This window comes from Pipistrellus kuhlii, unplaced genomic scaffold (assembly GCF_014108245.1).
Source record: "Pipistrellus kuhlii isolate mPipKuh1 unplaced genomic scaffold, mPipKuh1.p scaffold_m20_p_9, whole genome shotgun sequence".
NCBI classification, from domain to species: Eukaryota; Metazoa; Chordata; class Mammalia; order Chiroptera; family Vespertilionidae; genus Pipistrellus; species Pipistrellus kuhlii.
Window position 1 is genome coordinate 11998797 of NW_023425595.1, and position 12387 is coordinate 12011183.

At 36.8% G+C, this 12387-nt stretch overlaps 2 protein-coding genes across 2 annotated transcripts; both read right to left on the bottom strand.

Moving 5' to 3' along the window:
- Nucleotides 1-2582: 2582 nt before the first annotated feature.
- LOC118713405 (olfactory receptor 5B2-like) lies at nucleotides 2583-3530 on the bottom strand. Its single transcript, XM_036427886.1, has one exon. The coding sequence runs from the start codon at nucleotides 3528-3530 to the stop codon at nucleotides 2583-2585; it is 948 nt and encodes a 315-aa protein (XP_036283779.1).
- A 7909-nt stretch (nucleotides 3531-11439) lies between these two features.
- LOC118713407 (olfactory receptor 5B12-like) lies at nucleotides 11440-12387 on the bottom strand. Its single transcript, XM_036427889.1, has one exon. The coding sequence runs from the start codon at nucleotides 12382-12384 to the stop codon at nucleotides 11440-11442; it is 945 nt and encodes a 314-aa protein (XP_036283782.1). The 5' UTR covers nucleotides 12385-12387.

Below are 12387 nucleotides of genomic sequence, written 5' to 3' on the forward strand. Positions count from 1 at the left end.
AGAAAACAACACATGAAATAAGTTTTGTTTAATAAATCATAAAAATGAGATTATAATAAGTTTTCTACCTGATTGAATTTGAAAAATATATCCATAAATAATGATTATTTATTGAATGTCAATGGTTATAAACAGAAAAATCTTATGTACCTTTCACCAAATTTCCTCTTTAGTTAATATTTTACTTTATCATATTACATTTGTGAAAACTAAGAAACCAACATTGATTATTACTATTATCAAAAACTTCAAAAAATTATTCAGATAATTATTTTTAACTAAAGGTCATTTTGCTCTTGCAAAATACAATCCAGGATGCAACATTGCACATATTTGTTCTGTTCCTTTAATCTTCTCTGATCTTTACAGCATCTCAGTATTTCCTTATTTTTCATTACCTTAATACATGTTTTGTAGAATGCCTTTCAGCTTCTGTTTCTCTGATGTTTTTTTTTCCACATATTTATACAAAGGTATCAGCTTTGAGAAAGAATAAGAAGTGATCTTTTCATCATGTCCTATTAGGGGATACATGTTACCAACATGACTTGTCACTGGGGGCTTTATCTTGATCAATTAAACAAGATGGTCACTTAAACTTTTGCCAGGTTCTTCCATGTAATGCTACCTGCCCTCTTCCCCATACACTATATACTTTAGAAGCAACTCACCAAATTTCAATGCACACTCAGGTGGAAGAGACTACATTCCACCCCCTAGGAGAGGTCTATATAGATTACTAACAACTTTATTAGGGAAATGCGTATCAAAACTACAATGAGACATCATCTCACCCCTGTTAGAATGTTTATTATCAACATGATAAGTAATACCAAGTGTTAGAGAAAAAGGAAAATTCATTCACTACTGGTGGGAATAAAAAACTGGTACAGCCACTATAGAAAACAGTAGGAAAATACCAAGGAAAAATACCAAGGAAAATACCAAGGAAAATACCAAGGAAAAGGAAAATACCAAGTGTGTGGAGAAAAAGGAAAATTCATTCACTACTGGTGGGAATAAAAAACTGGTACAGCCACTATAGAAAACAGTAGAAATCGATTGAAATGTATATTTTCTTAATTCTAATGATAACTGTTTATGTGGAGAGTGAAAAGGTTCCTAAAAAAATTAAAGCTAGAGTTAACATATATAATTTAGCAACTCCTCTTCAAGGTGTCACCCCCAAAAGTTGGAAACATTTATTCACAAAGATATGCCTCCCTATATTAATTGCAGCACTATTCATGGTTGTCAAGACATGGAAAAAATTGAAGTGTCCTTCAATAGACGATTGGATAAAAGAAATGTGGTACATATAGACAATGGAATACTACTCAGCCATAAGAAAAGATGTAATACTGCCATTTGTGACAACATGGATGGACCTTGAGAATATCATGCTAAGTGAAATAGGTTAGTTAGAAAAAGCTAAGAACCATTTGATTTCATTCATATGTGGGATATAAAACTGAAACTCATAGACTCAGACAACTGTATTGTGGTTACCAGAGAGAAGGGGTTTTGGGGTATTAAAAGGTAAAGGAATCCAAATATGTGGTGACAGAAGATTTTTTTTTACTTAGAGTGGTGGGCACACAATACAATATATAGATCATGTATTATATTAATGTACATTTGAAACCTACATAATCTTATTAACCACTGTTATCCAATAAATTTAATAAGAAATAAAATGTATCTCTAAGGAAGAATTGTTTGTTTGTTTGTTTGTTTGTTTATATCAGGAAAACCCAAACTAAGATTGTGAAGCAAATTGTCAAGAATCCACCCTGGCCAGGGTGGCTCAGTTGGTTGGGTGTCATCCTGTGCACCAAAGGGTTGCTGGTTTGGTGCCAGGTCAGGTGTATGCCCAGGTTGTTGGCTCAATCCACACTGAGGGGTATGAGGCAGGCAGCCGATCAATGTTCTGCTCTTGCATCAGTGTTGTTGTGGGGATTGAGCCCACAACTGGGCCATGTGCCCTGACTGGAAATTGAACTGTGGCCTCTGAGCCATGGGGGCCTGGCAACAATGGTATTACTTGAATTATGGGTCACAGAAAAGCCACTAAGAAGATGAAGGTCCTGTTCAATAATTCTGAATCTGGTTGGTGATAACCACCTAAATTTAAATTATTGTAATTATTGGGCCAGTCTAACTCTACTGTAACAGTGAGGGTTGCGTTGTTTTTCTCTTTAATGGAATTATAAGGCCACCTTGACTCCTCATTTTTCTCCCTTATTACAAATTCTTGGAGAGAAATGGTCACACTATGAGAATGCTGGCCTGAAAATACTATGGAAGAAGACTGGTACAACCTCTGGAGGATGAAAGACCATGTGGAGCAGAGGTAGACAGTATCTAGAATCAGCATGCAGAAATGTAAGGCCATCTTGAACCTTTCAGCCCAACTGACCATGCAGAAGATATGCAACCTCATGAATGAACCCATGTGAAAGCAGCAAACTACCTGTTCTTAGAATTATGATAAATGAAACTGTTGTTTAAAGCCACTAAGTGTTGTGGTAATTTGTTGCATAGCAATAGACAATTGAGAGGTATAATCTCTCTAACCAAAACTATGTGCTGAGCAAGACCTTCATCTTCTTAATGGCTTTTCTGAAAGCATTATTAACCTCTTTATTCCGTAGACTATAGACAATGGGGTTCAACATGGGGACTATTATTGTATAGAACACAGATGCCAATTGGTCGTTGTCCATAGAATGACTAGAACTGGGTTGTAAGTACATGAAGATTACAGTTCCATAGAATATGGTTACAGAAGTGAAGTGAGAAGCACAGGTAGAGAAGGCTTTCTTTCGTCCCTCTGCTGAGCGCATCTTCAAGATGGCAATGAATATGAACAGATAGGAGGTCAAAATAACTGTTAGTGCAAAAGAGACATTGAATGCTGCTAAGATGAAGAGCACAATCTCATTTGTGTAGATGTCAGAGCACGAAAGAGCCAGGATTGCAGGGATATCACAGAAAAAGTGATGGACCACATTGGAGCGGCAGAAGGAGAGACAGAAGGTAAATCCAGTGTGAAGGGCAGATTCAATCAAGCCCCAGACATGGCAGCCTAGGGACATTTGAACACATACCCTATTGGTCATAGTGCTGGTGTAATGTAAGGGTTTACACACAGCTGCATGGCGATCATAAGCCATGACGGCTAGTAGAAAACAGTCGGCACTGGCAAAAGCCACAAAGAAAAACATTTGAGCAGCACATCCCCTGTAGGAGATGACTTTATCCCCTGTGAGGAACCCAGCCATCACTTTGGGAGTAACAGCCGAGGAGTAAGCACAGTCTACCAGAGACAAGTTACTGAGGAAAAAATACATGGGAGTGTGGAGGCAAGAGTCCAACAGAATTAACATGATAATCCCAAGATTTCCCAGGAGAGTGATGAGATAAATAAGAGTGAATATTATGAAGAGAGGGACCTGTAACTCTGGGGTATCGGTCAGTCCCAAGAGTCTAAATTCATTCACTTCTGTGCTATTCTCCATGGAGGTCATTTTAAAATTGTATTTCACCTGTCGAAACAAGAGAAGCAAAATGGATAAATTACTAATGCATGGGAAATGGCTCACAGCATACCCAAGTCACCATGATGCCATTACTAGTGCAAGGTTGCCAATAACCAAGAGACTGCATCTTCTGGCTTCCATCTTTCAACTTGTAAGCGTTTGCACACATTTATTAGTTCCTGACTTCACTCAGATATTCCAGACGCCCTTATCTTCAAAATATCTACTGTTTATTTTCATTTGGGTTGAAAGTTTCTTGCTTTCTCTGTTAATTACTTGGTCATCACTAAGCCATGTAACACTCATATTAATGGAGCACTTACTATGTGCCAGGTAGTCTGAGAATAATAACTACTACCTCATTTAATCTCCCAGCTGTCCTGTTAGTTAATTACATGAGAAAAATGATGTGCCAATGCCTTTCTGGATGTGAAGTTCTATAAAGATTGTCATTTAAGAATTGTGATCCATCTGAGATCTAAGAAAAAATAGTTTCCCTTTCTCTCCTCAGAGAAAACTGTCCCCTGGAAAGATATGCCCACCCCCAAAAGTGTAAAAATCTCAAAACTGTGACCATTCAAACATCTTGCTTCAACTTCTTGAAGGAAGTAGCAGAGAGTGGAGAAAGATACTTGTCACCATTTTATCCCCTTGGGGAGCAATGTAAGTGTCCCCGAGCTTGAATTTCTTCAATAAATAAATAAATAAATAAATAAATAAATAAATAAATAAATAAAGCAAGCATGTGTTTCCTACTCTTGCACAGAATTCTTACAGCAATTTTAAAAGGGAGAGGCAGCATCTCGTGTTGGTAAGAACATGGTCCCTGGGGTCATTCAATTCTTACATTTCCACTTGCCAGGTGGGCAACCTTTGGAAAGTCACAACTTTTCTGAGCCTCAGTTAAAAATAGGGATGTTGATAATAGGATTTTGCAAACTTGGAGAAGTTAATGAGTTGGCATGTTTAAATCACACAGAATACTGCTTAATACATAGTTAGCATGCAAAAAGCCATAAGTTTTATACTATTATAAATAAAAATAAATATTATTATTATTATTAATAGTAGTAGTATATAAGATGGCTGAAAGAAAGTAACAAAAGAAACCTAGCAAAATGGTTGGAATCACGTTATTAAAGAAACTTATGTAACTTCATAACTTAAATCCAAATTTGCTTAAACAAACACTATTTTTACAAATGTTAACAAAAAATTGGGGATCTTTTGCTGTGGATTCTTTGTTCAAAAAAGTCTAAAACATTTGCTCAGGAGCCTTGGGAAAGTTTGTGCAAAGTTACACATGAGAATATGTTTTAATAATACAGGACAATGAACTTCAGAATGTATTTAATAAACAAGTGCAATAAACAATTCATTCAGTGATTCACTCACCCATTTATTTATTTGTTTGTTCACTCATTGCCTCAACAAAGATTTATTTGGTATTCACCATTTTCTAAGTGCTTTCCTAAACACAGAAATTTTAAATGATAAGCAAAATACCATCCTCTGTAATTTGCAAAAAATCATCATTTTCCTAATTAATGGAGGTTGTTGTAACATCTGGACTCTAGCTAAATAAATAGCATGAAAGCATAAGAGTAGTAACACTTGGAATATTAAGCTCTGAAAAAAACATAGGAAGATGTTGCCCTTGTAACTTAACACAGCACACCTAATACCATAATCTAAACAGATCAGAGAATTGAGCTAGAAATTTACCTTGCTCTTCAAAGAAAATAACACAACTTCACATATGATCCTCAAATTGTTACTCCCACTCGAAAAGAAAAGCAGGGTCCTGTTGAAGTTCGTACTAATTGTCTCGTCACAAAGATTCAAGTTCTCTAGAGGCTGGGGAAAAAAAAAAAGGTAATTATCAGGTGAGGATTATAAAATATTCTCCAACCTGTCACACAGGGATACTGTTGGGAGGACAAATAGGAAAAATGTACTCTGTAAATGCTGAGCAGCTCCAAGAAGGAACCATCATACTCACCATGGGGGTTTATCCCTAGCCATTGTTGAAGGCTCAGAGTAATATGCCAGTGAAATAAGGCCACTTAGTAAAATGGACAACATTTTACATTAAGAACAATTAAAGAACACTAAGAGTCTTTGGCATACATACTGGTAGCTAAAATGATGTCAGAGTAATGTTGGCATGTTAGAGGCCAATGATTGGGAACCAGAGGGATTTATACATACATGAAGGTGCCAGGGGACTAAGTACTCAAGAGAGCAATGTGAGTCTTCCATCCCAGTCATTTAGAATAGAAGCAATTGGACTGTAGAGACCTAGCTTAGTTCGTGAAGGCATAGCAGTAATGGGTTTGCATTACTTGGGGATATGTCTTCTTGAAAATGCAGATTCTAGAGCAGAAGAGATTCAGACTTAACTATCCCAGTGGCAATCAGGCAGAATCATGAGGGGGTGATGGAAACAAAGTGGAAGGTTATAAAAGTTGTGCTGACTCAAACCAACACGACTTCCTGAAATTCAAGTAAAAACAGTTACAAGTACTGCAATCCCTCAGAACTTCAGTTCCCTCCATTGTAAATAGAGATGATGATAGTGTCTGCTTCACACAGCATTATGAGGTGCATATAAGTTAATATGTGTAAGAGTTTTAAAGCAGAGCCTGGTATATTGTGAACTCTCATCAAACACTATGAAACAATTACAAAATCTTACTTTGTGTGAGAAAGACTCCATTCACTTTTGAAAGAGTGTCTATTTTATCTAGAATAAAACATTTATCCTTTAGAGACCTTAGAAGTCACCATGAGTTAATTCCAAAGACCCTAACATGTAGTTGTGGGGTTGGAGTGTGTGTTAATAATTAAGGATTCAACCAAAACCGGTTTGGCTCAGTGGATAGAGCGTCGGCCTGCAGACTGAAAGGTCCCGGGTTTGATTCCCGTCAAGGGCATGAACCTTGGTTGCGGGCACATCCCCAGTAGGGGGTGTGCAAGAGGCAGCTGATCGATGATTCTCTCTCATTGATGTTTCTAACTCTCTATCCTTCTCTCTTCCTCTCTGTAAAAAATCAATAAAATATATATATATAAAAAAAAAGGATTCCTCGGTGATACGTTACACACACACACACACACACACACACACACACACACACACAAACTTCCAGGTATATTTCTATGTAGAAACTATAACATGGCCACCAGGAGCTAAGATATGACATTTTTGTGCATGCTCTTTACCCAAACTCTTCCTATTTTTAATAATTCCCCACTGTATGAAAACTGGTGTAAAGAAAAGAACTAAAGAAAATCTAGTTTAAAAAAATTAAGGGACATATTAAAGCAATGTCTCACTAAATAGATAAACCAATAAAGAAATAGATTTCAAAAAACAAATAGCAATTCTTGATTTAAAAATGAAATTAAATAACAAATATTTCATTAAAATGGATCAGTAGCAGATTTAAACAGGCAGGGGGAAATATCAGTGCACTTTAAGATAGGTGAGTTGAGAAATCCAGTCTGAGAAGCAGAAATAAAGAATTTTGAAGGAAAACCATAGTCTCAGAGAACAGTGAAATACTATAAGAGTATTAACCTATGCTTAATGGCAGTCCAAAAAAGGAGAGAGAAAAAGGGCCAGAAAGGATATTTGAAAAAATAAATGGTCAAAAATTTCTCAAATCTGAGGAAAGAAATGGATATACATATAGATTCAAATTTTATCATAGTTAGGTTTAAAATATGAGCACATATGTATACAGTATATTAACAAATTTATATACAAATAAGTTATTAGTGTTGTCTTTTTGGTAATTAAACTTTAAAAATTAAATGTTATATTTTTATTTAAATGAATTAAAATATGCTTTTGTCATTCCTTTTCCCCTTATTTTGTAATATGTTTCCTTCATTAAAATTGTCACATACCTCATTGTGGGGTTGGGGTGATGAGAATAGCTAAACCAAAGAAGTTATATACTTATATGTATAACCCATGGACACAGGCAATAGTAATAGACCTGGGAGGTGGATACGGGCTGGGAGGAGGGGGGTAAAGAGGAGAAATATTTTTTATTTTTAATATATTTTTATTGTTGATACTAGTATTACAAATAGTGTCAACAATAAAAATATTTTTAAAAATAAAAAATAAAAATTTCATATAAACATTATTTTTAGATATGACCTAATTTTTATTATTAGATTTATTGGGGTGACATTAGTCAACATGAAGATACAGGTTTCACGTGGGGGTTTTTATGTTACAAGATCTGTATATTGCACCATGTGTCCACCACCCAAAATCAAATCTTCTATCACCTTATAGTAGGATCCCATTTTCCCTCCATCTCCTTTCCTCTGACTACTACCACACTGCTGTTTGTGTTGATAAGTTTCAGTTTTATATCCCTAACTAGAGGCCTGGTGCATGAAATTTGTGCACAGGGGCAGGGGGGAAGGTGTCCCTCAGCCCAGCCTGCACCCTCTCCAATCTGGGACACCTTGACAGATGTCCGACTGCCTGTTTAGGCCTGATCCTGGTCGGACATCCCTCTCACAATCCAGAACTGCTGGCTCCAACTGCTCGCATGCCTGCCTTCCTGATTTCCCCTAACCGCTTCTGCCTGCCAGCCTGATCACCCCCTAACACCTCCCTTGCCAGCCTGATTGATGTCTAACTGCTCCCCTGCCAGCCTGTTTGCCCTCAACTTTCCTCCTCTGCCAGCCTGGTCACCCCTAACTGCCTTCACCTGCAGGGTTGATCACCTCCAACTGCCTTCCCTTGCAGGCCTGGTCCCTCCCAACTGCCCTCCCTCCTGGCCATCTTGTGGTGGTCATCTTGTGTCCACCTGGGGGCAGGATCTTTGACCACATGGGGGCAGCCATATTGTGTGTTGGAGTGATGGCCAATCTGCATATTACTCTTTTATTAGATAAGATATGAGTGAAATCATATGTTCTTAGCTTTTTCTGACTGACTTATTTTATTTAGAAAAATGTTCTCAAGGCCCATCCATGTTGTTGCAAATGACACTATTTCAGCCTTTCAGACACTATTATAGCTTATTAGTATTTCATTGTGTATATGTACCACATCTTCTTTATCTAGTCCTCTATTGCAAGACTTTTTGATTGTTTCCATGTCTTGGCCACCGTGAATAATTCTGCCATGTACATAGGGGTGCATATTTTTTGTGAATATATGATTTTGAGGTTTTTGGGTATATCCCCAGAAGAGGGATTGCTCGGTTATATGATAGGTCTATACTCAATTTTTTTGAGAAATCACCAGCTTGCTTTCCATAGTGGTTGTACCAGTCTATATTCACACCAGCAATGAATGAGGGTTTTCTTTTTTCCACAACTTTTCCAATACTTGTTAATTCTTGTCTTATTGATAATGGCCATTCTAACAGTTTTGAAGTGGTCTCATAGTTTTTATTTGCATTTCCCTAATTGCCAATAAGGTTGAACATTTTTTCATATATCTAATGGCTGTTTGTATGTCTTCTTGGGAGAGGTGTATTTCCAGGTCCTCTGCCCACTTTTTGATTGGGTTGTTTGATTGTTTGGTGTTGAGTTTTATGAGTTCTTTATATATTTTGGAAATTAAACCTTTGTTGGAGCTATTGTTTGCATATGTCATCTCCTAACTGATTGGCTGCCTCTTTATTTTATTGTCAGTTTCTTTTGCTATGCAGAAGCTTTTTAGTTTGATATAGTCCCATTTATTTTTGCCTTTAGTTCCCTTGTCTTTGAGGTGAAGTTCACAAAAAGTTCTCTATGACCAAGGTAGTTTGGTACCTATATTTTCTTTAATCTTATTGTTTCAGTTCCTATATTAAGGTCTTTGATCTATTGTGAATTAATTTTTGTATGTGGAAACAAACTGTAATACAGTTTCATTTATTTGCATATGGCTTTCCAGTTTCCCCAGCATCATTTGTTGAAGAGACTATCTTTACTCCATTGTGTGTTCCTGGATACTTTTTCAAAAATTATCTGAATATTCATGGATTAATTGTATATACATGTGTTTTTATAGCTGGCCTCTTTATTTTGTTCCATTTGTCTGTGTGTCTGTTCCTATGCCAATACCATGCTGTTTTGATTGCCATAGTTCTGTAGTATAACTTCAAATCAGGTAGCATGAAGATATGACTTATTAACATGAAAATTTGGCAAGGAAAGAAAATGCCTGTGTAAAAGCATGCATTTTCATTACAAAAAAATAATAAATATACACTCAAGAAAGTATTTTATAAGATTAATAAAAATATAAACTCTATTGCTTTTTATATGTAAAAGATAAAGTGAAATACAATTTAACAAACAAACACAGGATATATAACATATATTTTTACTAAGTTAAATATTTATATTAATATGGGGTGGGAGGACTGGATGAAGGAAGGTGAAAAGATTAGTCACAGAACCTATAGGCATAACCCATAGACACATATGTGATGGCCAGAGGGAAGAGAGGGTAGGGGCTGGGTAGAGGTGAGAAAAGTTGGAAAGAAGGGGACATATGTAACAATGTCAACAATTAAAAAAAGAATATGTTCTCAGACACAAAAATAATTGTTTTAAATTCTACTATAACAATGGACTTATGTCATGCACATCTTTTTTAAAATTTAATAAATCTTTATTGTTCAGATTATTACAATTGTTCCTCTTTTTTCCCTCCATAGCTTCCCTCAACAGGGTTCCTACCCTACCCTCTGCCCTTTCCCCACTGTCCTCATCCATAGTGTATGATTTTTGTTCAGTCTCTTCCCACACACACCCTCCCCTTTTCCCTGAGAATCATCAGTCCATTCCCTTTCTATACCCCTGATTCTATTATATTCACCAGTTAATACTGTTCATCAGATTTTTTATTCCCTTGGTTTTTAGATTCACTTGTTGATAGTTAAGTATTTGTTGTTCATAATTTTTATCTTTATCTTCTTCTTTCTCTTCTTAAAGAACCCTCTTCAGCATTTCATATAATTCTGGTTTGGCGGTGCTGAACTCCTTTAACTTTTTTTTATTTGTGAAGCTCTTTATCTGGCCTTCAATTCTGAATGATAGCTTTGCTGGGTAGAGTAATCTTGGTTGTAGGTTTTTGCTATTCATCACTTTGAATATTTCTTGCCACTCCGTCTGACCTGAATAGTTTCTGTTGAGAAATCAGCTGACAATCATATGGGTGCTCCCTTATAGGTAACTAACTGCTTTTCTCTTGCTGCTTTTAATATTCTCTCTTTGTCTCATGCACATCTTAACTAATTTCTCCTTCTATAGTTATGTGGGTTTCACGAGTTTCTCATAAATGATACTTGTGTATACATATACTTATACATACACATTAGTGCACATGTTCATATGGGAGTGGGAGTGAGCACATTTATTTAAAATATTTAAAAAATAATAATTGTATATTTATTGATTAGTATTCTTAACCTATTGTTCCTAGGTGTCATATTTTTAAAGTTTTTTGCATTACCCTAAATGAAATGTCCGTCAGAAAAAGCTAAGAAACATGATTTCATTCATATGTAGGACATAAAACTGACACTCATGAACACAAACAGAAGTGTGGTGGTTGTCAGAGAGAAGGGAATGGGAAGAAAAGGGGGTCCTAATATAAGGTGACAGGAGAAGATTTGACTTTGGGTGGTGGATACACAAGGCAATATACAAATCTTGTAACATAGAAACCCACACCTGAAACCTATGATCATGTTGACCAATGTCACCCCAATCAATTTAATAAATTTAAAAAAAGACATTTGCTTTAGAGATGTAATTGTTGGAGAAATTACTTCAAGGAATTGAGAATTTTGTGGCCAGAAAGGTAAGTATTTTATCCAGATAGATCTGAGCTATATGAAACTGTCTTACTGTTGGTTCTATATAATTAAACTATGAATCCTATAGAGGACTTTGCCTTTCCTACAGCCTTTTTAAAGGCACTCTTGACCTCTTTGTTCCTCAGACTGTAGACCAGAGGGTTCAGCATGGGTATGACCATGGTATAGAACACAGATGCAATTTTGTCTGTGTCCATGGAATGACTGGAGCTGGGCTGTAAATACATGAAGATGCTTGTCCCATAAAAGATGGAGACTGCAATGAGGTGGGAAGCACAGGTGGAAAAGGCCTTTTGGCGGCCCTGAGATGAGTGCATTCTCAGGATGGTGATAAATATAAACAAGTAGGAGAACAAGATGATCAGGACAGAAAAGAGGACATTGAAACCAACCGTCAAAAAAATAACCATCTCAGTGATGTATTTGTCTGAACATGAGAGAGCCAAGAGAGGAGGAGCATCACAGAAAAAATCATCAATCACATTGGACTTACAGAAGGAGAGACTAAACATGTCCCCAGTGTGGATGGAGGCATTCAGGAAACCACAGATGTAGGAGCCTATGACCAGGCGTGCACACACACCTGACGTCATGGTGGTGGTATAATGCAGGGGTTTCCACACTGCTGTGTAGCGGTCATAGGCCATGGAGGCCAAGAGAAAATTCCCTACAGTGATGAAAGCTGCAAAGAAAAAGAACTGGGTGACACAAGCATTATAGTTGATTATTTTTTCTCCTGTGAGGAATCTTGCCATCACTTTGGGAGTGACAGCTGAGGAATAACCAAAGTCCACCAGGGAGAGGTTACTGAGGAAAAAGTACATGGGTGTGTGGAGACGAGAGTCCAACAGGATAAGGTTAATCATCCCCAAGTTCCCAAGCAGAGTGATGAGGTAGATGAGGAAAAAGACTATGAAAAATGGGATCTGCAGTTTCGGATCATCTGTTAGCCCCACAAGAATGAACTCAGTCACCTCGGTACTGTTTTCCATGAG